We start from the raw sequence: 23979 nt of genomic DNA, 5'->3' as shown, positions 1-23979 counted from the left end.
TTTGTTGCTTTTTGATTTCTATTTAAAAGTAGTTAAGATATTTTACATTTTCTTCTGTTAGTTTATTAGCTTTTCTTTCACATTTAGGCCACTAATATTGGGCTGAAGTTCAGCCAGTACACAGGTATGTGCTGGCATCTGCTTTGCATGGTCAAATATTTGTTCTCATTGGTTGATGCCAGGCTGTACTGGCTGCTGAAATGTTGAATACTACTTTTAAACTATTTGAAATTCACCTTTGTCTATGAGATCCAAGTTTTAGTTTTACCATATAATGAGCCAGTTTTCTCAGCACCGTCTACTAATAAAGCCGTGAATTTTCCACTGATAGGTGGTATAATTTTGGCAAAAGCATATCACTCTCTTTAAAGAGTTTCTTGTTGGAATGTGGTATTCCTTTGAACTTATAATGTGGGAAATATAGAAAGAAAAGTTTTTAACATTTAAATAATCCATGATATGGTATAACTCATTTTTTTTCAGATATTTTATGTCCATTAATAAGTCTGAACACATTAAAATTAAAATATGTTCAATCTCAATAGAATAAACGGGAATACATTCAACTTGTGTATATTTGAGGATTTCTGTCTCTCTGTCCTTCCCGTGACCACCCGCCCACATGACCCCTGTGGCTGAGACCATTTGTTGTCCCCTCACACCTATTCTTCCTCCTCCAGGGTAACAGAACCCCTGGTTTTTATTGAGAAGGAGGCTTTTTTTTTTTTTTTTTAAGAGACATGTTGGCTCTTTAAATTTATTTATTTATTTATTTGGCTGTGTTGGGTCTTCGTTTCTGTGCGAGGGCTTTCTCTAGTTGTGGCGAGTGGGGGCCACTCTTCATCGCGGTGCGCGGGCCTCTCACTGTCGCGGCCTGTCTTGTGGAGCACAGGCTCCAGACGCGCAGGCTCAGTAGTTGTGGCTCACGGGCCTAGTTGCTCCGCGGCATGTGGGATCTTCCCAGACCAGGGCTTGAACCCGTGTCCCCTGCATTGGCAGGCAGATTCTCAACCACTGCGCCACCAGGGAAGCCCAACCCCTGCTTTTTAGCAAAAGACAGAGAGTTCAGAATGAAGACAGTGCTTGCCAGCCTCCACTGTAGCCAAGTGTGGCCAAATGCCAATTCAGAGGAAGGCGTGCGACTTCCAGGACACGTCCCTAAGCGGGCAGTGTGTGCCCCTCTCTTTGCCTTTCTTCCTGCTGCTGACTGGAAGTGGAGCATCCCTACTGACACAAGGTGACCTTGGGGAAGGAAGCCATGCAGGGCAGGACAAGGAGAGAAGGCGCCTGGGTCTCCGCTTCCACGCAGCGTCTTACCAGCCCTGCACTGCTGACCTCTGGGCTTTGGCGAGAAGGGGAACTTCCTGTCTTGTTTAAATCACTGCTATTGGGTGGTTATTCCCTGGTGGTCCAGTGGTTAGGACTTGGCACTTTCACTGCTGGGGCCTGGGTTCAAAACCTAGCCAGGGAACTAAGATCCTGCAAGCCATGTGGCCAAAAAAAAAAAATCACTGCTATTGGAGGATTTCTGTCACTTGTAACCAAACCCCGTTCTAGCCCCCCAGTATGTTGCTATCGCAAGCAATATTGTGGTGACCCCGAGTGGGATTTTTCTCAGGTTTATATCCAGGAATGGAATCACAGATCATTGGATGTGCACCTACCCATTTTCTCTTGAGTACAAGTGACTGGACCTCTTTATAAATCCATTAGCAAGTGCTAGATGGTTCCAGTTTCCTCTTATCTTCCCCAGCGCTTAATCTGGGGAGGATACGGGAAAGACCACTCATTGTAAAAGGATTTGCATTTCTTCGATGATGAGAGTGAATATTCATCCTTTTGATCAAAGAGATTGATCACTCGTCAGGGAATCTTTCTAAAACTCCCCTGATTAGAAACCTTCAAAACTTTAAGGAGCCCTGATCTGGTGCCACATACCAAGCTTGGCACTTTTCCTAATCTCATTCATCCTCAGAGCAATCCTGGGAGGCAGGTGTTATTATTCCCATTTTACAGAAGAGAAACAAGCTAAGATGAATTAACCTGTCCCAGACCGCACAGCCATGGAATGCAGAGCCAGACGGAAAACCAGGTGGGCCTGTTGAAGACTCAGAATTCTTAACAAGACCAGTGCTTCTCACAGCTTCAATGTTCTCACAAATCAGCTGGGGAGCCTGTGATGATGCAGATGGGGGATCAGCACTTCTGGGGTGGGGCCCGAGATGCTGCATTTCTAACAAGCTCCTAGGTGTTGCTGCACTGCTGAGTGGCAAGATGCTATTTTCCTTTTTTTTCCTGTAGCTTCACACCTTTAAAGCCTACCATGTCCCAACCCTTGCCATTCCCTCCATAAAGCCCCCCACAGGACTGACCACATTCTCTGTTGTGTGTCCCACCTTAGCCTGGAATGGGTCTAGCTCAGGACAGTCCTGAGCTGTCTTTCTTGGTTTATGTCTTTCTTCCCTACTAGACTGTAAGTTCCTTGAAAACAAATACTATTTCTTGTTCTTCCCAAAGATCCCTAGCTCTGTGTCTGACACACAGTAGTTACCTAACAAATGTTTGTTGAATAAATAAATAAGTTCCTCGTCTCAAAGAATCCCACTACCATCCATCCCATCCATCTAATTTCACTCTTTTTTTTTTTTTTTTTTGGCCGTGCTACACATCATGTGGGACCTTAGTTCCCTGACCAGGGGTCAAACCTGGGCCCCGGCAATGGAAGCATGGAGTCCTAGGAGTCCTAACCACTGGACTGCCAGGAAATTCCCTAAGTTTCACTCTTGATACCTCTTTCATGCCCATACCTTCATCGCCAAATCAACTTAACTGCCCCAAAGCAGTTCGCCTCCCTCCCTCTGTCCCATCCTGGTACAAGCCATCACAGCCTGCAGCCTAGTACCACAGCCACCTGATAGATTGCTTTGCTGCCCCTCTGGACCCTTCCCATCCAGCCAGAGTGATTTTCTCAAATGCAAATCTGATTCAAAATGAAGGAAATACTTAAACATGGCCTCGGCCCTGCCCAGCCTGCTCCCTGCCCGCTCCCCAGCCAGCCTCCCTCTCTCACTGCTCTCCGCACTGCCCTGCTTTCAGACCCTTGTGTTCATTATGCTGCCTTCTGTGGCAGGACCTTTGCACATGCTTTCTGCTGCCTGGACTGCTCTTCTTTCCCTCCTGGAAAGTCAATGACTGCCCCTCCCCCGCATCTGAGGTTTTATTCAGGGACTTACTGGGGACTATAGCCTGGGAGACAGCCTCTCAGATAGCTCTGAAAAACTGCTCCAAAGAGGTAGGGGGTGAGGCCAGTTTACATGTAAATATTTTGGTCAGGGAGTACAAGCAGTCAGTATACATTTTGGTAAAAGATTACTGCCAGTCACAGAGAGCAGTTTTCTCAAGTTAATGATTATAGTGCTTTTCTATGTATGGGAAGATGCAAGAAGTGGGGTTCATTAAAATTCTTCCTGAAATGCATATTAGCTACCTAAAAGCCTGTTTATCCAAAGCTCAGAGCATCCTGTTATCCGTAATTTCCTCTGTCTGGAGCAGAGTGCTTCATCCCGTTACCTGCTTAATCTCTTCATCTGAAGCACCGAGTGCGCTGTTGGTCAGCGGCTGCAGCAGGTTAATCTTTGTAGACTTGGATGTTGAGCAAAATGCTCTTTACTCTTCTTTGGTTTGCAGAGCTCAGGGACCACTTCCTCAGAGAGGCTCTCAAACCTCCCTGACCAGGTCAAATGTCCCTGTTATCAGGTCCTTATAATACCCATATGCCAGACTTCTTTTTTGTGGCACTTGTCATGGATGAACTTTTTTTTCCAAGAAATTCCACATGTACTTATATTTCACAAACCACTATTTCCAAAGCAAATAGAGCAAAAGTTGGGCTCCAGTTGAAACCAATAGACCTGTACAGACATATTTATTTATCTGAATTTAAAGGAATTTTAATCGAGAGATACATAAAATTAAAAGGCACCTTGGGCGGCGGGTGGGGTGGGGCGGACTTCCCTGGTGGTCCAGTGGTAAAGAATCTGCCTTTCAATGCAGGGGACGCTGGTTCGATCCCTGGTCAGGGAACTAAGATCCCATATGCCGCGGCGCAACTAGGTCCTCGCACCACAACTATTGAGCTTGCGTGCCTCAACGGGGAGAGACCACATGCCGCAAACTACAGAGCCCATGCGCCCTGGAACCCACGTGCATGGGTGAAAGAGAGAAAACCCGCACGCCACAACTAGAGAGAAGCCCGAGCGCCACAACTAGAGAGAAACCCAGACCACGTGCCATAATGAAAAGATCCTGCATGCCTCAACAAAGATCCCGTGTGCCGCAACTAAGACCTGACTCAGCCAAAAAAAAAAAAAAAAGGCACCTGGGGGAATTCCCTGGCGGTCCAGTGGTTAGGACTCAGCACTTCCATTGCAGGGGGCACAAGTTCGATCCCTGGTGGGGGAACTAAGATCCTGCATGACATGCAGGTGTGGCCATAAATAAATAAATAAATAAATAAATGTCACCTGTACTTGGGGAAGAACCAAATATTTTCCCCATTTGCCAAAACCAATTAGCATCAAAATATTTGTCTTTATAACCAGAAAGTTTTATTTTCATTATTGTCCAGAGGTATTGTGTTTGGACTACAGATCTACAGGTTTTTAATGTTTTTTTAGCTTAATGGAATTTAATTTACATGCCTAAGCATTCACTCATTTTAAGTCTACAGTTCAATGAGTTTTAGTAGATGTCCACAGTCCTGCAAACGTTTCCTGGTGCCTGTTTGTACCTCCTCCTCCCTCTGGCCCCAGGCAACCACTAATCTGCTTTCTGTCACATTAGTTTTGCCTTTTCTGGATTTTATATGAATGGAATAATACAGTATGCAGTCTTTTGTGTCTGGGGTCTCTCAGTTAGCACAGTGTTTATGAGATTTACCCATACTGTATGTATCATTGAGCAGTGTTCCACTGTATGAATATACTATTCACCTGTCGATGGATACATGGGTTGTTTTCATTTTTTTTGGCTATGACGAATAATGCTTCTATGGACATTCACATACAGGCTTTTGTTTGGACATGTTTTCATTTCTTGTTGATAGATATCTAGTAGTGGAGTTGCTGGGTCATATGGGAAGTGTATGTTTAATTTTTTTTAAATTTATTTATTTATTTTTGGCTGCATTGGGTCTTCGTTGCTGCGCGTGGGCTTTCTCTAGTTGCGGCGAGCGGGGGCTACTCTTCGTTGCTGTGCACAGGCTTCTCTTGTTGTGGAGCACGGGCTCTAGGCACACGAGCTTCAGTAGTTGTGGCACGCAGGCTCAGTAGTTGTGGCGCACAGGCTTAGTTGCTCCGCGGCATGTGGGATCTTCCCGGACCAGGGCTCGAACCCGTGTCCCCTGCATTGGCAGGCGGATTCTTAATCATTGTGCCACCAGGGAAGCCCTGTATGTTTAATTTTTAAAGAAACTGCCAAATTGTTTCTCAGTAGCTGTACTCTTTGCATTCCCACAAACATTCATATCATTTCCAGTACTTTATCAGGGTATTTATTTCTTTATTTAGGCCATGCCTTGCGGCATGCAGGATCTTAGTTCCCACCCAGGGATCGAAAACGTGCCCGCTGCAGTGGAAGTGCAGTGTCTTAACCACTGGACTGCCAGGGAAGTCCCAGTGCGTTTATTTTTTTAAGCTATTCTAGTATAGTGGTATCTTAATGTGGTTTTAATTCTATCTTCCATAATGACCAATGGTGTCATATACTTGTTGGCCATTCATATATCTTTTTTTTTTTAACATCTTTATTGGAGTATAATTGCTTTACAGTGTCGTGTTAGTTTCTGCTGTATAACAAACTGAATCAGCTATATGCATACGTATATCCCCATATCCCCTCCCTCTTGCATCTTCCTCCCACCCTCCTCATCCGCCCTCTAGGTGGTCGCAAAGCACCGAGCTGATCTCCCTGTGCTCTGCATATATCTTCTTTTGTGAGATGTCTGTTAAAATCTTTTGCCCACTTCAAAAATTGTGTTTTTGTCTTACTGAGTTTTAAGAGTTCTTTATACATCTGGATAGAAGTCCTTTGTCAGATACATGCTTTGCGAATACTTCCTTCTAATCAGTGGCTTGCCTTTTCATTTCACAGGTGCACCTTTTGCATGCAAAAGCTCCTTCAGATAAGCTCTGTGAGGGTAGGTAAATCTGCGGTTGCCTGACACCCAGCACAATGTCAGGCATATAGTAGCTACTCAATAGTACTGAGGAAATTCAGTGACTACAATCTGAAATTCCTCTCCATCTCTTTCCTTTAGACCCTAAAGGGAGACCAGGCTTAAGGTTCTGAAACGTTAAGTACTCCTGGGGCAACCCAAGTAGGGCAGTGACTCAAGAGTTTCTGATAAGTCCTCTTGCGGGGGTCCCAAGATCATGAGACTCCAGAATTTCGGCAGAGGGACTTAGAGGTCTGGTTGGAAGAGGGGTCTTGAAGCTGCCTTTGCATAGAACTACACTAACTTTACTTAGAGTGTATGTTTACTAGATGTAGCTTGGCGACTGGGGCGGCGAGGCACTCAGGAACCAAGCTGTTTTGGTGCCAGGGCTCTGTGGTCTTCGAGCCCCGTCCACGGCTAGGAGTCTCCTTAGCCCCTGCCTGTTCCAAGTGAGACCATCAGAGTTGGAGGTGAGGAAAAACTGGCTCCAGACGCGGCCGGTGGGGTCTGGGGACACTTTCTTAAACGTCTGCAGGGAAAGCTCAGCTGGGTTGGGGAATCCGAAAGGTAGGGACGGGGGCCGCTGTTCACCATTCATTCATTCATCCAGCACTTACTGAGCACGTATGAAGCCCCAACCGAACACCGTGGGGAAGAGAGTAAGAATTGTCTGTTGGGACTTCCCTGATGGCGCAGTGGTTAAGAATCTGCCTGCCAATGCAGGGGACACGGGTTCGATCCCTGGTCTGGGAAGATCACACATGCCATGGAGCAACTAAGCCCGTGCTCCACAACTACTGAGCCTGTGCTCTAGAGCCTGCGAGCCACAACTACTGAGGCCGCGTGCCACAACTACTGAAGCCCGCGCACCTAGAGCCAGTGCTCCTCAACAAGAGAAGCCACTGCAGTGAGAAGCTCGCGCACCGCAATGAAGAGGGGCCCCCGCTCGCGGCAACTAGAGAAAGCCTGCGCGCAGCAAGGAAGACCCAACGCAGCCAAAAAATACATAGAAATAAATAAATTTAAAAAACCACAACTGTCTGTTGGCACGTCTAGAGATATTTACAGTACTACTGTATATCCAGAATCTTTTAAGGTTCCATTATCTCGTTTGATCTTGTTCAATAAAAAGTCTGCCAAGCAGCGTTGCAGATAAGGAAGCCGAGATTCAGAGTGGGAGGGACTGCAACAGTTCACCCAGACACCTTTAGGTCGGCTGTCGCGGCGGGAACGCAGCCGAGGACCGTGGCGACCGTCCACAGTCACGTGACGCGGGAACGTCGGCAAAGCCGCAGGGGCGCGCGTGGCCCCCGTAGTCGCGTCAGGGGCTGGCCCGCCGTGGCGTCCACCGCCCCGCCCCTGCTCCGGTGTCACATGACCGGCTCTTAGACAATATGGCGGTAGCGGTGGTGCGGCGCCGTGGCTGACCAACCGCGAATGCGGTGGGCTCCTACCTGGCGTGAGGGGTGGCCTCAACCGGGAGGGGGCGGGGGATCGGACTCTCCTCAACCCGCTCCTGTCTCTGATCTCACCGGCGTTCCACTCGTCCCTCCGCGCGGTGTGTCTGCCGGGGAGGGGACGCATGATAGAGCCCGGGTTCCATCCCCCGTGCTCTGTGCTTCGGGGCAAGCGCCTCTCGGTGTCCGAGCGCACCTCCCTCGCCTGGGTTCCCTCCATCCTCCTTTCTCCAGCCTCCTCCCCTCGCAGGTGGGATCGTCGGTGGGACCGTAGCGCGGGCGGGCGCGGCCCCCGGGACCATGTCCGGGTCCGACACCGCGCCCTTCCTCAGCCAGGCGGATGACACGGACGACGGGCCTGCGCCCGGCACCCCGGGGTTGCCGGGGTCCATGGGGAACCCGAAGTCCGAGGATCCCGAAGTCCCAGACCGGGAGGGATTGCAGCGCATCACGGGCTTGTCTTCGGGCCGTTCGGCTCTCATAGTGGCCGTGCTGTGCTACATCAACCTCCTTAACTACATGGACCGCTTCACCGTGGCTGGTACTGACTTCTGGGAGAAAGTTAGAAAGGGGGATGGGAGCGGGGTCCCGAAGGTGGGGCTGCCTCGGCCAACCCATCCTGAGTCTTCTCCTTCCCAGGCGTCCTTCCGGACATTGAGCAGTTCTTCGACATCGGAGACAGTAGCTCCGGCCTTATCCAGACCGGTGAGTGGAGGACCCTCCTGGGCACACAGCACCTCTTCTTTCTGTTCTACCCCAGTTGGGGCCACATGCTGGCGTGCCTGGGGCCTTATTTTTGGGAGGTCCGGTGGCCGAGCTAGGGGAGGAGATGGCCATGGGTCTGCCCTGAGGTTGTCCTGTTCGATTACGACACCACATTTAAAGAGATTTAAAGAGGGAGTCAGTTTAGTATAACGGTTAAGACAGACCTGGGTTTATATACCAGCTTTTCACTTAATGTGATGGTAGGCAAGGCCCTCAACCTCTCTAAGCCTCACTTTCCTTGTCGGTGAACTGGAACTGGTAATAACCCCGGCTCACCTCATAGGGCTGATGTGGGGATTCAGTGAGATAATGCCTGTGAAGTGCATAGTACAGTATTGGAAAATGGTAGGCACCCAGTAAATAATGGCAGAAGAGGGTGTCTAGAAGGGGAAGAGGTGAGTTTTACTTGTTCAGAACTTTGGGGTTTATGGGAAAGGCAAAGCCAAGTCCTATATTCCTTCCTTCCCTCCTTCCTTCATTTCTGAGCACCTACCATGTGCCAGGCCCTGGAGGAAGTACTGATAACATCCAATGAATTTGGCAAGACATTTTACACCCATTGTCTTCTAATCCTTTTATCAGCCAAGGAGTTGGTGTTATTATTCTTGTTTTATAGAGAAAGTAGGTAGTATTATCTACATTTTTATAAAGAAACTGAGGCTTGGAGAGGAGTTAAGACTTGCCTAGGGTCACACAACAAGTTCGAGGCAGAAGAGGAGTTTGAAACCAGATCTTGCAGTGTTCTTTGCTCCACTCCAGGCCACCAAGGAACTGGAGTTATTTAAGCCAAAGTTTAATGGAATGAGAATAGGATCATAGGTCCAGGTCTGCAAAGCTCTAAAGAGTTGTTGAGTTAGAGAAGAAATAGGTCTGGGACTTCCCTGGTAGTCCAGTGATTAAGACTCTGTGCTCCCAATGCAGGGGGCAGGGGTTCAATCCCTGGTCCGGTAACTAAGATCTCACATGCCCCGTGGCTCAGCCAAAAAAAACAAAACAAAAAAAACACACGTCTTTCTTGGCAACCCTCTTCACATTTTCATTTAACACATGTTTGTTGAGCACCTGTTTTGTGCTCGGCAGTGTGTTAAGTGATGGAAACACAGTCATGGCCAATACAGTCCTTGTCTTCCTGGAGCCAGCATTTTGCTGTGCATGAGGGGGGCAACAGTCCCTGAAAACCTAAACTAATAATGAGATAATTTTCTATAGAAATAACTGTTATGTAAAAGAAGACAGAGTAGCTGTGATAGAGACTGGATATGTGGTGGTTGGGAAGGTTTCTGAGCTGAGGGTGGTTGGGAAGGTTTCTGAGCTGAGGTTGTGGAGCTCAGGGGAGAGAAGAGACAATTCCAGATAGAGAGGACAGCAGGTGCCCAAAGCCTTAAGGTGGTATTGAACTTGGCAGTTGGGCCATTGGGGTGCAGAGAGGGAAAGTGGATAAGCGTGAAGTTGGAGGGGTAGGGAGGGGCTAGATCAGACAAGTGCATTGCAGACCAGGGTATGGAGGAAGGGATGAGTCAGCTGGGCCATCCATTCTACAATGGAAGATTTGAAGAACATTGGAGATGGAGCTGGACGACTACTACCTCCCCCAACCCCGCTTGCAGGAAGCTCTGATAGTTTCAGGGTTGGGAGTTATTCCTGCCCCCCTTCGCCCTCCCTGAGCTGGTTTGGGGTGGGGTAGGGGTACTGGGGCTGGGCTGTGACTCTCTGCTTCCCCCCAGTGTTCATCTCCAGTTACATGGTGTTGGCACCTGTGTTTGGCTACCTGGGTGACAGGTACAATCGGAAGTATCTCATGTGCGGGGGCATTGCCTTCTGGTCCCTGGTGACACTGGGGTCGTCCTTCATCCCCAGAGAGGTGAGGTCCCACACTGGCTCCTGCTTCTGCCCTCCCCCCCTGCCCTCTCCTCCCCCGGCCCTGACTCCCCCATCAGTCTTTGCTGCTCCTCTTTGGAGTCATTGCATACTGGGCCCGGGGAACTTGTGCGGTTGCCTTGGTCCATGCCGTCTTCTGTTCCCTGCTTGCCTGAGTTATCTGCCCACCCCATCCTCTCCCCTTTTCTTCCAGAACCTTCTTCTGTCCATCATCCCCTCCTTCCACTGCACACCTAAACACTCACATTTCTGTATCACAGGAAAGACCTTACCAGAACTGCCCTCTCTCCGTCTTCCTCTTCCTAGTCAGACTTCCCCAGAGGGAAGCTCCAGTCTGGGTGAAGGAGCAGCTGGGGAGAGGCTCTCACTTTGCCTGCACTTCCTCTCCTCCCACTACCCCCTTGAGCACTGCTGGCTAACCTGCCCCCGTCGCTCCTTTGCCAAAGTCAACAGTGCCCTCTCAGTTGCTAGCTGTAGCTCCTACTTCCTAGTCCTGTTCTCATTGGATCTCCTGGGAGCCTCTGGCTCTGTTGACCCACTTCTTCCTTCCGAAAACTCTCTTCTAACTTCTGTGACGCCCTCTTCTGGCTTTCGTCCTGCCTCCCTGGCTGTTGCTTCTTTGCTCCTTTGAAATCACCTCTGTCTGTTCTCACTTTCTGCCCTGGGACTCTTTCTCCTCAGCCCCGGACACTACACACCCTCCTTGGGTGATCATGCCTTGTTCTTAGCTTTGGTGTCTCTGGTAGACAAATAAACCCCTGCCTAAGATCATTATTCACTGTTGGGGTGTCTTGGGTGGTTTGGACAAGATAGAAATAAAGATTTATTTCGTACCTACTGGGTGCAAGGTAATGAATAGACCTTTTGTTGTCCAGTTCTCACAATAGGTATGTGAACAAGTTGTTATTATCCCCCTTTTGCAGATGAGGAAACTGAGGCTCAGAGAGGTTAAGTTGCTTTCTCAGAGTCACAGCTAGTAAGTAGTGGAGCCAAGATTCAAGCTCAGGTCTGTTTGATTCTAAAACCCAGACCTCTCCTGCCATCCCTGCCACCTCTCCAGAGCTGGCTGGTGAGGGAGGCTGGGAGGCTGGCTGCAGGGCGGGGTGCCACCTCCCCCATATCTCGTTCCCCAGCGATTCTGGCTGCTCCTCCTGACCCGGGGCCTGGTGGGGGTCGGGGAGGCCAGTTACTCCACCATCGCACCCACCCTCATCGCTGACCTCTTCGTGGCAGACCAGCGGAGTCGGATGCTCAGCGTGTTCTACTTTGCCATCCCTGTGGGCAGGTGAGTGGACCTCGGCCCTGGTGGGGAGGCAGAAGGGCCTTGCCTGGAACGGGACTGACCAGCCGTCTCTTCTCCTCCCCCACCCGCTTCCCACAGTGGTCTGGGTTACATTGCAGGCTCCAAAGTGAAGGATGCGGCCGGGGACTGGCACTGGGCTCTGCGGGTGAGTCGGGTCACAGCCTGGGGAAAGGTTAGCAGTGCACTCACTGATTCCCCCTTTCTACCGTCAGACACCCCCTTTTGAAGGCAGTGCTCACTCTGCCAAGCCTACAGGCAGCCTAGTTGCCCTCACTGCGAAGCCACGTGCTAGGTAAAACTCTTGATTGCAGGTGATAGAAGCCCACTGTACAACTGTAAGCCCCCAAATGGGACTGTATTGGCTCTCATAATGGAAAGTCCCAGGGTGAGCTTCAGGTAAAGCTGGATGCAGGACTCCCACAGTGTCACAGGAATTTGATCATCCTTTTCTCAGCTCTACTTTCCTCTGTTATCTTCCTTCTCAAGCAAGTGAAAGCTCCACATGTTTATCTTCCCGTTTAGAAACTTCAGCACCCTGGATCCTTGAGCAGTAGTCCTGGATGGTGTCTGATTAGATGGATGTGGGTCACATGCTGGCACTGACTCAATCACTGAGGCCTGGGAGGTTTAACATTACTCTTGGCCAAGTCTGGGTTATAAGCCCCACCCTATTTGAACCACATGGGTTGAGAGAAATGGGGGGAGTGGTTTCCCAAAAGAAAATTAGGGTGCTGTTGCTAAAGAGGGAGCAGTTAGGCTTGCAGAAACAGAAACACTTCCTAGTGGCAGTCACCCCCTCCCCTCAATCACAGGTTCAGCTTCCTTGAGCAGGCACTCACTGGGTGTTTGAGGTCTTGGGGCCTGAGTTGCTTTTATACACCCTCACTTTCTCTCAGCCCCCAGGGTTGAGTGTCTCCCCGTCTGTGCCTCTCTTGAAGCCCACTCTTTCCCCAGGTGACACCAGGTCTAGGAGTGGTGGCTGTTGTACTGCTGTTCCTGGTAGTACAGGAGCCGCCAAGGGGAGCTGTGGAGCGCCACTCAGACTCACCACCCCTGAACCCCACCTCGTGGTGGGCAGATCTGAGGGCTCTGGCAAGAAAGTGAGTTCAGTTCCATCCTAACCCAACATCTGAGGCCCCCAGGGAGGCCCTGAGGTCTAGTTTGAGATTTACATGGGTATGGTCTTTGTTCTGTTTTCTGTCAGCTGGCCCTACCCTAAGGCCAGGAATTCTGTCGCCACTGCCCCCTTATGGCAGCTGCTTGAATTACAGGCCCAGATCCTGGAAGCCAGTACAGCCTCCAGACTCAGTGCCCTGACTATTAAAATAAGCCAGAGAGGGAGAAGAGAGGTCTCTGACACCGATACCTCAGTGGAGTCTAACTTCCTCCCTCCTAATTGTCTGCAGTCCTAGTTTCATCCTGTCTTCCCTTGGTTTCACTGCTGTGGCCTTTGTCACGGGCTCCCTGGCTCTTTGGGCTCCTGCTTTCTTGCTGCGTTCCCGCGTGGTCTTGGGGGAGACCCCCCCCTGCCTTCCTGGAGACTCCTGCTCTTCCTCTGACAGGTACCCAGATGGGGTCTGGGCTGGGTGGCCCTGCAGGTTGCAGGGGATGAAGTGGAGAGAGTCTGTGATTCAGACTCAGGCAAGGAGAGTTTGAATCCTGACTCCACAAGCTACTTCCTCTCCCAGAGTCTCAGTTTCCTAGTCTGGGAATAAGTGCCTTCCTCTTGTGAACCATGGAGTGCTGTGCCTGGATAGACCTGGGTTGTGAGGGTGGCCAGGATGGATGATCTTTCTCTCTGGGCCATGGGGGTGAGGCTAACCCCCTTGCCTCTCCCCTTCCCCCCAGCCTCATCTTTGGGCTCATCACCTGCCTCACCGGGGTCCTGGGTGTGGGCCTGGGCGTGGAGATCAGCCGCCGACTCCGCCGCTCCAACCCCCGGGCTGACCCGCTGGTTTGTGCTGCTGGCCTCCTGGGCTCTTCACCCTTCCTCTTCCTGTCCCTTGCCTGCGCCCGTGGTAGCATCGTGGCCACCTATGTGAGTAGCCAGCAGGTGTCTAAGGGGGTGTTCTGGGTCTAGGGTGGAGGAATGGTGCACTGGGGCAGGACTAGGGTCAGAGCCAACTCTGGAGTGGGAACGCCTGGGTTTGAATCTCAGCTCTGGCCATTCTTAGCTGTGTGACATTGGGCAAGTGACTTAACCTCTCTGTGCTCAGTTTCATCTTCTGTAAAATGGGAATAATAGTAGCAACTGTCTCCTAGGGGTGTTGTGAGGGTTAAATGAGTTAATAGATGGGCCTGGTACCTAGTGAACCCTCCATGTGTTTGCTCTTCTTGTGATGAGACCAACGCCCCACCCCTGTTACCCCTCCTTCACCGCCTACCTCCCATCCCCCAGATTTTCATCTTTATTGGAGAGACACTGCTGTCCATGAACTGGGCCATTGTGGCTGACATTCTGCTGGTGAGTAGGTGGCCCAGGGTTACCCCAGAGGCTGATGGGAGCAGGGAGTGGGGGCAGGGGACCTCACTTGCCTTGAACTGTGACCTTCACCCCTTTTTCAAAACCCAGCCCAGGACTGACTTCAGAGTCCAACCCCAGGTGGGCCTGTAGCCCGGGCCTGCCCTGCCCTTCACCCCAGCCACACCTCTGAGCTGGGGTTCACCTGACCTCAGCCTAGGCTGAGCCTTGGCCCTGTCCCCGCCCTCTGCCTCCTGCCCCTCTTTCCTCCCAGTACGTGGTGATCCCCACACGACGCTCCACTGCTGAAGCCTTTCAGATCGTGCTGTCCCACCTGCTGGGTGACGCTGGGAGCCCCTACCTGATTGGCTTGGTGAGCACGGCCCCTTGGCTGGGCCTGGGGTGGGGCTCGGGGGACCCCACATTCCCAGTACCAGCCGGTGGCCAGTGGCCTGAGCACAGGCCAGATTAGAGGGTCTCACCCTAGTGAGGCATCCGAGTCCCCTGTGCCAGGCACCCTTCACCTCGGAGGCTCAGCTGAGTGGGCACGATTTTGTCTTGGCAGATTTGCACCAGTAAGGTCCAGGCCTAAGTCTTCTTCGTTCTTCTGGAGTTCAGGGGCTTCCTCTCCGTTCCCCTGACTTTTTTTCCTTGTCTCCCCACAGATCTCCGACCGCCTCCGCCAGGGCTGGCCCCCCTCCTTCTTGTCTGAGTTCCGGGCCCTGCAGTTCTCACTCATGCTCTGCGCCTTCATGGGGGCGCTGGGCGGCGCGGCCTTCCTGGGTGCTGCCATCTTCATTGAGGGCGACCGCCGGCGGGCCCAGCTGCACGTGCAGGGTCGGTCGGGCCTCCCCGCTGTCCGTCCACAGCTCCTTGCCTGACTTCATGATGCTGCCTGCTTGTCCATCCGCCCACCCACCCAGCCCCGTGTCCCTGGCAGCCCTCAGTCCACAGCCCTCCCCTCCCTCGGCCTCGGGTCTCCCTGTCCCACGAGCTGATGCCCCACTGTGTGGCTCTGCTGCCCCATCCATTTGCCAGTGCCTGTTTGTCCCCTCCCTGGCCCTGTGTCTGTCTGTCCATCCAGTCCTGGCTCTGATCCCTCCCCGACAGGTCTGTTGCATGAGGCCGGGCCTGCTGATGACCGCATCGTGGTGCCCCAGAGAGGACGCTCCACCCGGGTCCCCGTGTCCAGTGTGCTCATCTGAGGGGGTCACCGCTTGCTATCTGCACATCTGTCACATCTGGCCCTGGGCCCACCCCAGGAGGTGCCCGGGCCCAAATCCTCGGCTGGCCCATTTTCTAGGAGGGGCCTTGGGCCATGTTCCAGCTCCCACACACTACATAGGTGGCCAAGAGGGGATTCTGGGGGTCCGAGAGGGGGATCCCCCACCACTGGAGCAGCCCCAGGGGCTCGGTGCTATTTGTAACTGAATAAAGTTTGTAGCCAGACCCCAAGTGCCTGCTGGAGTCTCTCTGGGTGCTAGTGATCTCTGGATTGCAGGGGACGCCCCCTCTATAGTCCCAGGTTCCCAGTGGCTGTTGGGTCACTCCTGCGGGCCCTTGGGCAAATCCCTGCCCTTCTGGGCCAGTGAATGAAGGGGTGGAGTGAGCTGGCTCGGTGTGACCGTGAGTCACTCATGCCCATGTCTCCCCGAGAGCCCGCCCGCCCTTGGCAGGCCGTCCAGGGTGAGGTGGGGTGGGCATGCCCTGGGCCCCTCAGAATTCCCGGTGTCAGGGCCTCCCTCCTTGCTGCCTCCTTGAGCCACGCTGTGGAGGGCACGGCAGCTGGCTGGCCTGCAAGTATCTTTTCCTCCTCCCACTGGTCTGAGTTGCCCCTTGTCCCGGAGGCCAGCAGACCCTTCCTGAGGGCCCGGGGTGGCTCCTGAGGCGGCCTCCTCCCCCTCCCCACTGGCTGGGTGGGGGTGGGAAGGGGGAGGGTGCAGCCAGCTGAGCCCCGATGATTTCCTGCCCTCACCCGACGCTCACCACAGCTTCCTGCCGCAGGCAGGCAGGCGCTGAGGAGAGGCAGGCGCAGAGCCCAGGGGCAGGTAGGGCTGGGGCACAGGGTCTGTGTAGGGGTGGCTGGCACCCCAGACTCCAGGCCAGGGCCTGACTGCCCTGGGTTCAAGGGTCTTCCAGAGCCCGCGCTGACGCCCACTCAGCCCGCTGAGGGGAGGAGACCCAGGGAGCCCCCGAGGAGGGCACAGCTGCCCCCCACCAGGCTCCCAGCCTGGTGCCCGCTCGGCCCCTGTACCCTTTCTGGCCTGGCCCTTGGCCTGCTGCTGCTCTGTCCCGGAGGGGTGTGCGGCGAGCAGCTAGGCCCGGTCCAAGTTCTCCCTGCAGATGGAGGCAGTCAGCCTGGTCCTCTTTGTGCTGGGCCTCCTGCTGCTGCCTCTCTTGGCCGTGCTGCTGATGGCACTGTGTGTGCGTTGCCGAGAGCTGCCAGGTGAGTGGGTGCTGGTGGGGTGTCCAGATGCTCAGACACACCGACAGGGACCCTCACCCCACGCCCCAACTCCTTTGTCCCTCTTTAACTCTTTCGAGTCGCTGAGAGCCCCATACTCCATCACCCTCTGCCCTCGTCACCCCCTTTTCCTGCCTCACGGGCCCTCTCTTCCCCAGGCTCATATGACACTGCTGCCTCCGATGGGTGAGTCTGCCCCGTCCACCCTGGGTGTCTCCCTCAATACCCCATGCAGGGCTGGGCCCCAGGGGACTGAGATGGGGTCTGGGGCCTCTCCCAGCTGCTTACCCAAGCTGTGTCTCTCCTGCTAGTTTGACCCCAAGTAGCATCGTGATCAAATCGCCTCGTGAGTACATGGAGGGTCCCCTTCCTCGGATGCGGGGGGAGCGTCTCCTGGCGTGGGTGGGAGAGCGTGTGCCTTTGTGCAGTTTCCCCCTGTGGCTGCCCACATGGCCTTGACCTGAGCTGGGGGTGGGGAGGGAGGTGGGTGCCCCCCGCAGGCCTGTCCAGGGCACAGGGGTGTCGGGGGTTAGTCTGCCCTTCGAGGCCTCGTCCAGGGTAGGGGCGTGAGCTTTGGAGTCGTTCCTTCAGCTTGGTCCTGTATCCTCAGCCACACTCGCCTCCTGGCCACCAGCCACTTCCTACCCGCCTGTGACCTACCTGCTCCAGAGCCAGCCAGACCTGCTCCCCATCCCGTAAGTGGCCACTTCCCCACCAAATCCCCCTTTTTACCCCCTCACCTGCTTGGATTGTGGGCCTCTTTCCCTGTTGCAATCCCTCTTGCCCCAGAGCCCCACCCCAGCATGCCCTCTGACCTTTGATTCCCAGGAGATCCCCACAGCCCCCCGGAGGCTCCCACCGCATGCCGTCTTCCCAGCAGGACTCAGATGGTGGTAAGCGTGGAGCCGGGCCCATGGGGCTGGGGCCGGGCAGAGGACAGGCCCCTCTGAGCTGGCTCAGTCTCCCTCTCCCGCTCTCTCTGCAGCCAACAGTGTGGCCAGCTACGAGAACGAGGGTGCGTCAGGGACCCCGGCGGCCCTGGTTGGGAGGACGCTGGGGCCTGTCCTGGGCTCTGCTGACCCTGTGTCGTTAACCCCCCCAGAGGCGGTCTGTGAGGATGCGGACGAAGACGAGGATGAGGAAGACTATCCCAATGAGGGCTACTTGTGAGTGGCCAGGCGGGAGGTGGGAGCCGAGGCCGGGGCTCCTTGCTCACCCGCTCCTTGACTTCCCTCAGGGTCGTGCTTCCTGACAGCGCACCGACCGCTGGCGCCGCCGTCCCACCAGCTCCTGTGTCCAGCAACCCTGGCCTCCGAGATAGCACCTTGTCCAGTGAGTCGGCCATCTGACCACTCCCTGCCCCTCTGTGCTGCGGCCCCTCGGCTCTTCCCTCTCCTCCTGGGTGTTTGCTCCCCCTCCATCTTCTCTCTTCTCTCTTTCTAGCACTTCTGTCCTTCAGATAGGGGGACTTCCGGCTCCGATCTTCTGATTTCCTTACCTTTTCTCTCCTCTTCCCTCCTTGTCTTTTGCTTTTATTGTCTGCGAGATTTCCTTGACTGTATTCTTCTTTTGACTCTATGCTTTCATTTTGTCCTTCTTGTCCAAAAGCCCTTTCTTTGTCTCTGAATGTTCCTTTCTCATAGCCTCCTATCTTGTTTCACAAAGGCAGTATCATCTCGTAAATCTCTAAGGATATTGATTATAGGTCGTCTTTTTTGGGTTTCTTTGGGAAGTTTTCTTCTGCTTCCTGTGTTGTTTCAGTTTCCTTTGGGCTGCTTTTCTCTCTTCATTTTGGTTTCATCCTGCCTGTTGGAGGCTTTTCTAAGTGTCTTGTGATCTTCAGTGTTCCATTCCTCTCCTTTCTCTCTGTACTTGCTCTGGGTCTTCACTTCCACACCCTGGCTTCATGTGCCATCCTGATTCTCAACTCATGGCCTCTCTCTTGAGCCCCAGACCATCTGTCCAAGTGCCTATTTTCATTCATTCACTCATTCAGTCATCCATCATATTTACTGGGTACCCCTGATATAATCACATCTAATGAGGTAGAGTTGTGATTAAAACAGCTAACATTATTGAGGGCCTACTACATGCCCTACTAAGAGTTTTATGTGTATTAACTTATTAATATTAAACCTCACAATTCCCAGGGGCTTTTGAGCCTGTCCCTTCCCCTCCTGCCCCTCACTTGTCCCATCTGTACAATGATTTGTTTATTTAACAGAAACTTGGCAGAACTTACTGTATGACAGGCCTTATTTTAATTCACCGTTTTCACAACACCCCTATGCAGTAGGTACCGTTCCTCACCCTATTTTACAGATGAGAAAACTGAGGCCCAGAGCGGTTAGGTAGCTTGCCTGAGGTTACACAGTTAGTTAATGCTGGAGCTGGACTTGAACCTGGGCAGTCTGACTCTGAAGCCTGCCTTGTCCACATCCTCAGGGAGAAATAAGTCAACACATGAAAGAATAAGATGTCGTCGATGGCGCTATGTGTCAGGAAGGGACAAGGACAGGAGGGGGGGGTCAGGGCGGGCCTGGTTGAGGAGGAGGGGCCAGCGGGGCTGATGGCGCCTCTGACTCGGCCCAGCCCTGCGTGTTGTTTCCTTCTGCACACGTGTCGCCCAGCCCCACCACCCCGAGCCGCTCCCCGTCCCTGCTCCCCAACCTGGGAGACATGCTGGGCCTGCTGTCTCTCCTCCCACAATTCCGTTTCCCCTAATCAATTCTGGTCAAGTTGTCCTACTTCTCTCCATTGCCACCCGCGTCGCAGGTCCGGACCGCCCTCCCTGCCTCCCTCTGGGGCCGACAGTGGGGATGGTCTCTGGGGGTCTGCGTGTAGGAGTCTCGGGCTGGTTATGTGGAAAGTCTTTGGGGGCTGCGGTTGGGAGCCTCTGGGTGTCTGCCTCGGGGGCTCTGGGTACCAGTGCGTGGGCGCCAATGCTTTTCCTACAGTGAAGTCGGGGGAAGATTACGTGAACGTTCCTGAGAGTGAGGAGAGCGCGGATGCGTCCCTGGGTGAGCGGCTGGGGTCCGCCTTCCCTCCTCACTCTCGCGCCCCCCACCCCATCCTCACTCTCATTCCGGCCTTGAGGGTGCCCACCGCCCCCCCTCTGGCTCCCTCGCCCTCTGCCTGGGTGTCCTCCTCCTCTCTCACCCCCAGTGTGGCCTGCCCCCCTTTCGGTATGGCCGTCCCTCCTTCTGACCTGTCCCCACAGATGGGAGCCGGGAGTATGTGAACGTGTCCCAGGAGCTGCCGCCCGTGGCGAGGACCAAGCCTGGTGTGTGTCGGGGGAGGTAGGGCAGACACTGGGGGAGCTGCCTTGGAGGAGAGCGGGATGGTTTGTGAGCTGAAGACCAGCCTCCCCTTCCCTCGCAGCCAGCCGGAGTTCCCAGGAGATGGAAGATGAGGAAACTCCAGATTATGAGAATCTCCAGATTCACTGAAGGCCTGGTGAGAGGCCCCGCCCGTCCCAGCCCTGCCCTGGACCTGCGGGCCCTAGGCCCTCCCCGCCCTCCCCGCCCTCCCCGCCATCTCAGCCCTCTCCTCTCTGAGTCTGGGGCCCCCTGTGACCGCCACGGACCTCCTGACCTTGTACCCCTCCCTCTGTCCCTGCCCCGCTGTGTTTCAGTGAGAGGCCGTGCGGGTTCTGGAGCCAGCCTTGCCTGGGAGTACCGAGCTGAGCAGCCGGCAGTGGCTCTGTGGGCCCCCACTTGGCACCCCGCCCCGTCTCCAACCTGACGACAGCCTGAGAACTTTCCCCCTAACTTATTGTCACTTTGGGGTCCAGTCTGTGTGGCCCCAGTACTCTGCACCTTCTGACGCAGCCTGAGAATGAACCACCCCGGCCCCAGCCCTTCTCTGTAACAGAATAAAGGCTGCAGTGGTCTGTAGTGCTCTTAGCTTTGGGGGGCGCAGTGGGTCGGAGTCAGGGTGAGGGTGGGCTGTGTCTGAGGACCTGAGTGTGTGTGTGTGTGTGTGTGTGTGTGTGTGTGTGTGTGTGTGTTTATGGGTCTCCATCCTCACAGACCCTCTGTGCTCCCGAGGGTCCTGACCAGGTATGTGTGAGTGACTGAACGAAGCCTGGGACACGTCACCTTCTGAGTGAGGCAGTTCTGAGCCCTGCTGGCACTCCTGGGGCTCAGGTGCGTCTCCTGATGAGATAGTCCTTGGAAGTGGCAGACGACGGCCGAGGTGATGGGAGAACAGGGCGTGGGGAAGCGCTGGGTGGGCGTCTAGAGCAAGACCCTTCTCCACTGGCCCCTTGTTTCTCCATCTTTAAAACAAGGGGGTGGACTTGATGACCTCAAAGGGCTTTCTTTTTTCTTTTTCTCTTTTTAAATTAATTAATTAATTTTTGGCCGCATTGAGTCTTTGTTGCTGCGCACGGGCTTTCTCTAGTTGCCGCAAGCGGGGGCTACTCATTGCGGTGGCTTCTTGTTGCAGAGCACGGGCTCTAGGTGCGTGGGCTTCAGTAGTTGTGGCACATGGGCTCAGTAGTTGTGGCTCGCGGTCTCTAGAGCGCAGGCTCAGTGGTTGTGGCACACGGGCCCGGTTGCTCTGCGGCATGTGGGATCTTCCCGGATCAGGGCTTGAACCTGTGTCCCCTGCATTGACAGGCGGATTCTTAACCACTGCGCCACCAGGGAAGTCCCTCAAAGGGCTTTCTTAATTCTTACTTTTTGTGGTTCTTAATGAAACAGAACTTTAAAAATTGTCTAAGCAACTGAAAAAGTTAACGGGCAGCACAGTCCTCTTCAGACTTGACGTACAGATGATGCACCTGGGGGTTTTGCGAAAATGCAGATTCTGATTCAGTCCATCTGGGATGTAGTCTGAGACTCTGCATTTCTAACGAGCTCCCAAGTGGTTCTACTGCTGCTGCTCTGAGACCCCCCCTCTGAATAGGAGGGTCTGGTGGATAACCTGGTCGTTGGGACTGGCTCCCGTGCGGGCGTGTGACAACCTGGCCAGAGTGAGGCCCAGCGCTGGACATGGGCAGGAAGTGTCAGGAAGGAGAAGCTTTTTGTTCATGGCAGTCGTGAAGCTGGGAGAACATGGTCCTGGAGCCCCCACCTGGAGAGCCTCCCAAAAATGAAGCCAGCATGGAAGAGAGAAGGCCTGGAGGTGGGCAGGGCTGGCTTCCTGGTGGTGTCAGAATGACTGGATCCAGTCACACCTGAAGCGAGACATCCCCTCAGACTTCTGGTTACTTGGGCCAATAAATGACCAGTTTTCTTCAACCAGCTTGATTTGGGGTTTCTGTCTCGTACAACCAGAGTAGTCCTGAGCGGGATGCACAGTTGCTGCCGTCCTCTGGCCTCCAAGGGTAATAGCAACTGCTCCTCTGTGGAGCGCCTGCCACATTTCCACGCTTATTTCATCATTGTCACGCCCCTGTTGTCAGTTACTGTGCGTATCCCCATTTTGCAGGTGAGGAAACACAGCCTCAGAGAGGAAAAGTGATTTGCCCAAAGGCACACGGCCAAAGTGGCGAATCTGGGCTGAGATCTGGGCCTGTTGGCCTCCAGAGTCATTGCCGCCAGCACCCTTGCTCTGGGTGTTGTATTAGGTGCCGCTGCCCCAGGTGGGGAGGTTGTGAGAGGCCCGTTGGAGAAGTGGGGGAGGGAGGTCTGGGGAGGGGTTTGGACAAGCTGGGCATCAACAGGTGGCATCGTCTTTTTTTTTTTTTTGGCCGATGTGCGGCATGCAGGATCTTAGCTCCCCAACCAGGGATCGAACCCATGCCCCCTGCAGTGGAAGCGTGGAGTCCTAACCACTGGACAGCCAGGGAAGTCCAAGTCATTTTATTTGGAGGAAATAGAAAAGGGCAGAGGCACCTTCATGCCTGGGCTGAGGGACAGAAACAGTTTACCAACAAGGTCATGTTGGTGCCACCACCCTGAGAATAACCTAGCAACATCAGTCAAACTGAAGATGGTGTGTCCCTTTGCCTAGCATATCCCTGGGTATAAACCTGGACAAACCAGCACACGGGCTAAGGGGTGGGTCCAAGGGGCTCAGGGCAAACTGTAATGGCTGACAGCGGGACACAGCCGACACCGTCACTGGGAGAGTGGACGGAGGGGCTGCAGTCCAGTGACACCGTGGAGACCCACCAGCAGAGAAAGATCAGTGGACTGGAGCAACGTCTGTCAACTCCGCTAAATATCACCAGCAGAAGCTGGAGCGAGAAAAGGAAAGCAAGTTTTTTATTTATATAAACCTAAAAACGTGAAAAACCTGTACATGTTGTCCGGGGATACACATATATGCAAGGATAGTAAGATAGGCAAAGGACAGAATTCCCAGCCGGTCCAGTGGTTACGACTCCGCGCTTTCACTGCCGTGCGCCCGGGGTTCCATCCCTGGTCAGGGAGCTAAGATCCCACAAGCCGTGAGGCGCAGCCAAAAAAAAAAAAAAGAAAAGAAAAAGAAAAGATAGGCCAAGGAATGAGGAATATCAGACTCTGGAGAGTGGCTACCATGGGCCGGAGCGGGGAGGATACCTGGGAAGGAGTTCAGGAAGGCCTCCATGGTATGTGTAATGTCTTGTTCGTATTAAGCAGGGTTGGATACAGAGGTGTGTGATACGTGACTCTCTTAAATGTTTGCATATCTGAATGATTTTGTAATAAGAAGAGAGGCCAAGGCCTATGGGGGCCGTGGATGGAGGCAGAAAAGTAGGGCAGCTTTAGGAGGCAGTAAACCAGAGGCTGAGAGGTGCTGGTCTGTCTGCGCCAAGTAGGTGAGTTGCATATGGCGCTCCAGGCTTTAGGAACAACGTAGGCAAAGGCCCTGAGGTGGGATCAGTGAGGCGGCTCCTAGAGTGATCCACAGGAGAAATGGTGGGCTAGCTGAAGAAGTGGTGGTGGCTGTGGAGCGAGGTGGTAGAATAGGGGATGTTTGGGAGGCAGAAGCAAAGGACGTGGTGATGGGTTGGCTGTGGGCCGTGAGGCTTGGGGAAGTCCAAGGTGACTCTGGGTCCTTGCCTTGGTGGATTGGGGGCGGGGTGTGCCCTGAGGCACGAAGCAGCTTCCCACTGGTGTTTCTTGGATCAGCAAGAGAATGTGCTTTGCTTCCACCAGTGGATGAGCCAGGAGGGACAGATAGTCAAGGCAATGAGGTCTACGGGGCCGGGCTGGGGTTCTTAGCACAGTGCGGTGGTCAGTAGGTAGAATCCCTGCAGATGAAAGCTGGGGAGCAGAAACAGATTTTTTCTTCAAGTCCGTTGTTGGAGGAAAGGTAGATTTAGTGATAAGTGAGAGAGAATATTTTCTGGAATTGCTGGGGAGACAACTGGGTGCTTGTAAAGGCCATCGGAAGGTAACAGCTCTATTGATTTGGGGTCTCTCAGAAGCAGTCCTTGAGACAAGGGTCCCAGTGCAAATAGTTTATTTGGGAGGTGGTCCCAAAATCACTGACAGGGGAGTG

General features: G+C 53.6%; 2 protein-coding genes across 9 annotated transcripts; both read left to right on the top strand.

Moving 5' to 3' along the window:
• Window positions 1–7509: 7509 nt before the first annotated feature.
• SPNS1 (SPNS lysolipid transporter 1, lysophospholipid) lies at window positions 7510–15527 on the top strand. Of its 6 annotated transcripts, none has more exons than XM_082429379.1 (13): window positions 7510–7656; window positions 7922–8212; window positions 8311–8376; window positions 10161–10297; window positions 11448–11599; window positions 11696–11762; window positions 12572–12717; window positions 13024–13179; window positions 13466–13655; window positions 14016–14081; window positions 14353–14451; window positions 14744–14915; window positions 15189–15527. In XM_082429379.1, the coding sequence occupies exons 2-13, from the start codon at window positions 7972–7974 to the stop codon at window positions 15281–15283; spliced, it is 1587 nt and encodes a 528-aa protein (XP_082285505.1). In that variant the 5' UTR covers window positions 7510–7656; window positions 7922–7971; the 3' UTR covers window positions 15284–15527. The 6 variants fall into 6 exon arrangements, with proteins under 6 accessions (XP_082285505.1, XP_082285504.1, XP_082285502.1 ...); XM_082429376.1 differs by having other exon boundaries at window positions 7580–7921; window positions 8008–8212; XM_082429380.1 differs by having other exon boundaries at window positions 7606–7656; window positions 8008–8212.
• Window positions 15528–16193: 666 nt separating this feature from the next.
• LAT (linker for activation of T cells) lies at window positions 16194–22985 on the top strand. Of its 3 annotated transcripts, XM_082429410.1 has the most exons (12): window positions 16194–16524; window positions 16701–16728; window positions 16854–16888; window positions 17153–17237; window positions 17371–17435; window positions 17528–17557; window positions 17645–17708; window positions 17780–17874; window positions 19500–19562; window positions 19763–19825; window positions 19924–19998; window positions 20177–22985. In XM_082429410.1, the coding sequence occupies exons 1-11, from the start codon at window positions 16422–16424 to the stop codon at window positions 19989–19991; spliced, it is 699 nt and encodes a 232-aa protein (XP_082285536.1). In that variant the 5' UTR covers window positions 16194–16421; the 3' UTR covers window positions 19992–19998; window positions 20177–22985. The 3 variants fall into 3 exon arrangements, with proteins under 3 accessions (XP_082285536.1, XP_082285534.1, XP_082285535.1); XM_082429408.1 differs by having other exon boundaries at window positions 17528–17708; XM_082429409.1 differs by having other exon boundaries at window positions 17528–17708; window positions 19763–19841.
• Window positions 22986–23979: the final 994 nt, after the last annotated feature.

Source organism: Balaenoptera physalus (assembly GCF_965194825.1).
Source record: "Balaenoptera physalus genome assembly, chromosome: 16".
Lineage (NCBI taxonomy): Eukaryota > Metazoa > Chordata > Mammalia > Artiodactyla > Balaenopteridae > Balaenoptera > Balaenoptera physalus.
This window is presented reverse-complemented; position numbering and strand designations above follow the sequence as displayed.

What these genes read in the sequence shown, in the direction of transcription:
- SPNS1 (XM_082429376.1), top strand. Translation starts at nt 7,652, where the DNA reads ATGCGGTGGGCTCCTACCTGGCGTGAGGGGTGGCCTCAACCGGGAGGG. An exon ending in CGTCCTTCATCCCCAGAGAG is followed by an intron (nt 10,298 to 11,447) that starts GTGAGGTCCCAC and finishes CTCGTTCCCCAG; the next exon opens with CGATTCTGGCTGCTCCTCCT. An exon ending in GTAGCATCGTGGCCACCTAT is followed by an intron (nt 13,656 to 14,015) that starts GTGAGTAGCCAG and finishes CCCATCCCCCAG; the next exon opens with ATTTTCATCTTTATTGGAGA.
- LAT (XM_082429408.1), top strand. Translation starts at nt 16,422, where the DNA reads ATGGAGGCAGTCAGCCTGGTCCTCTTTGTGCTGGGCCTCCTGCTGCTG. An exon ending in CCAGCAGGACTCAGATGGTG is followed by an intron (nt 17,436 to 17,527) that starts GTAAGCGTGGAG and finishes CTCTCTCTGCAG; the next exon opens with CCAACAGTGTGGCCAGCTAC. An exon ending in GAGCGCGGATGCGTCCCTGG is followed by an intron (nt 19,563 to 19,762) that starts GTGAGCGGCTGG and finishes CTGTCCCCACAG; the next exon opens with ATGGGAGCCGGGAGTATGTG.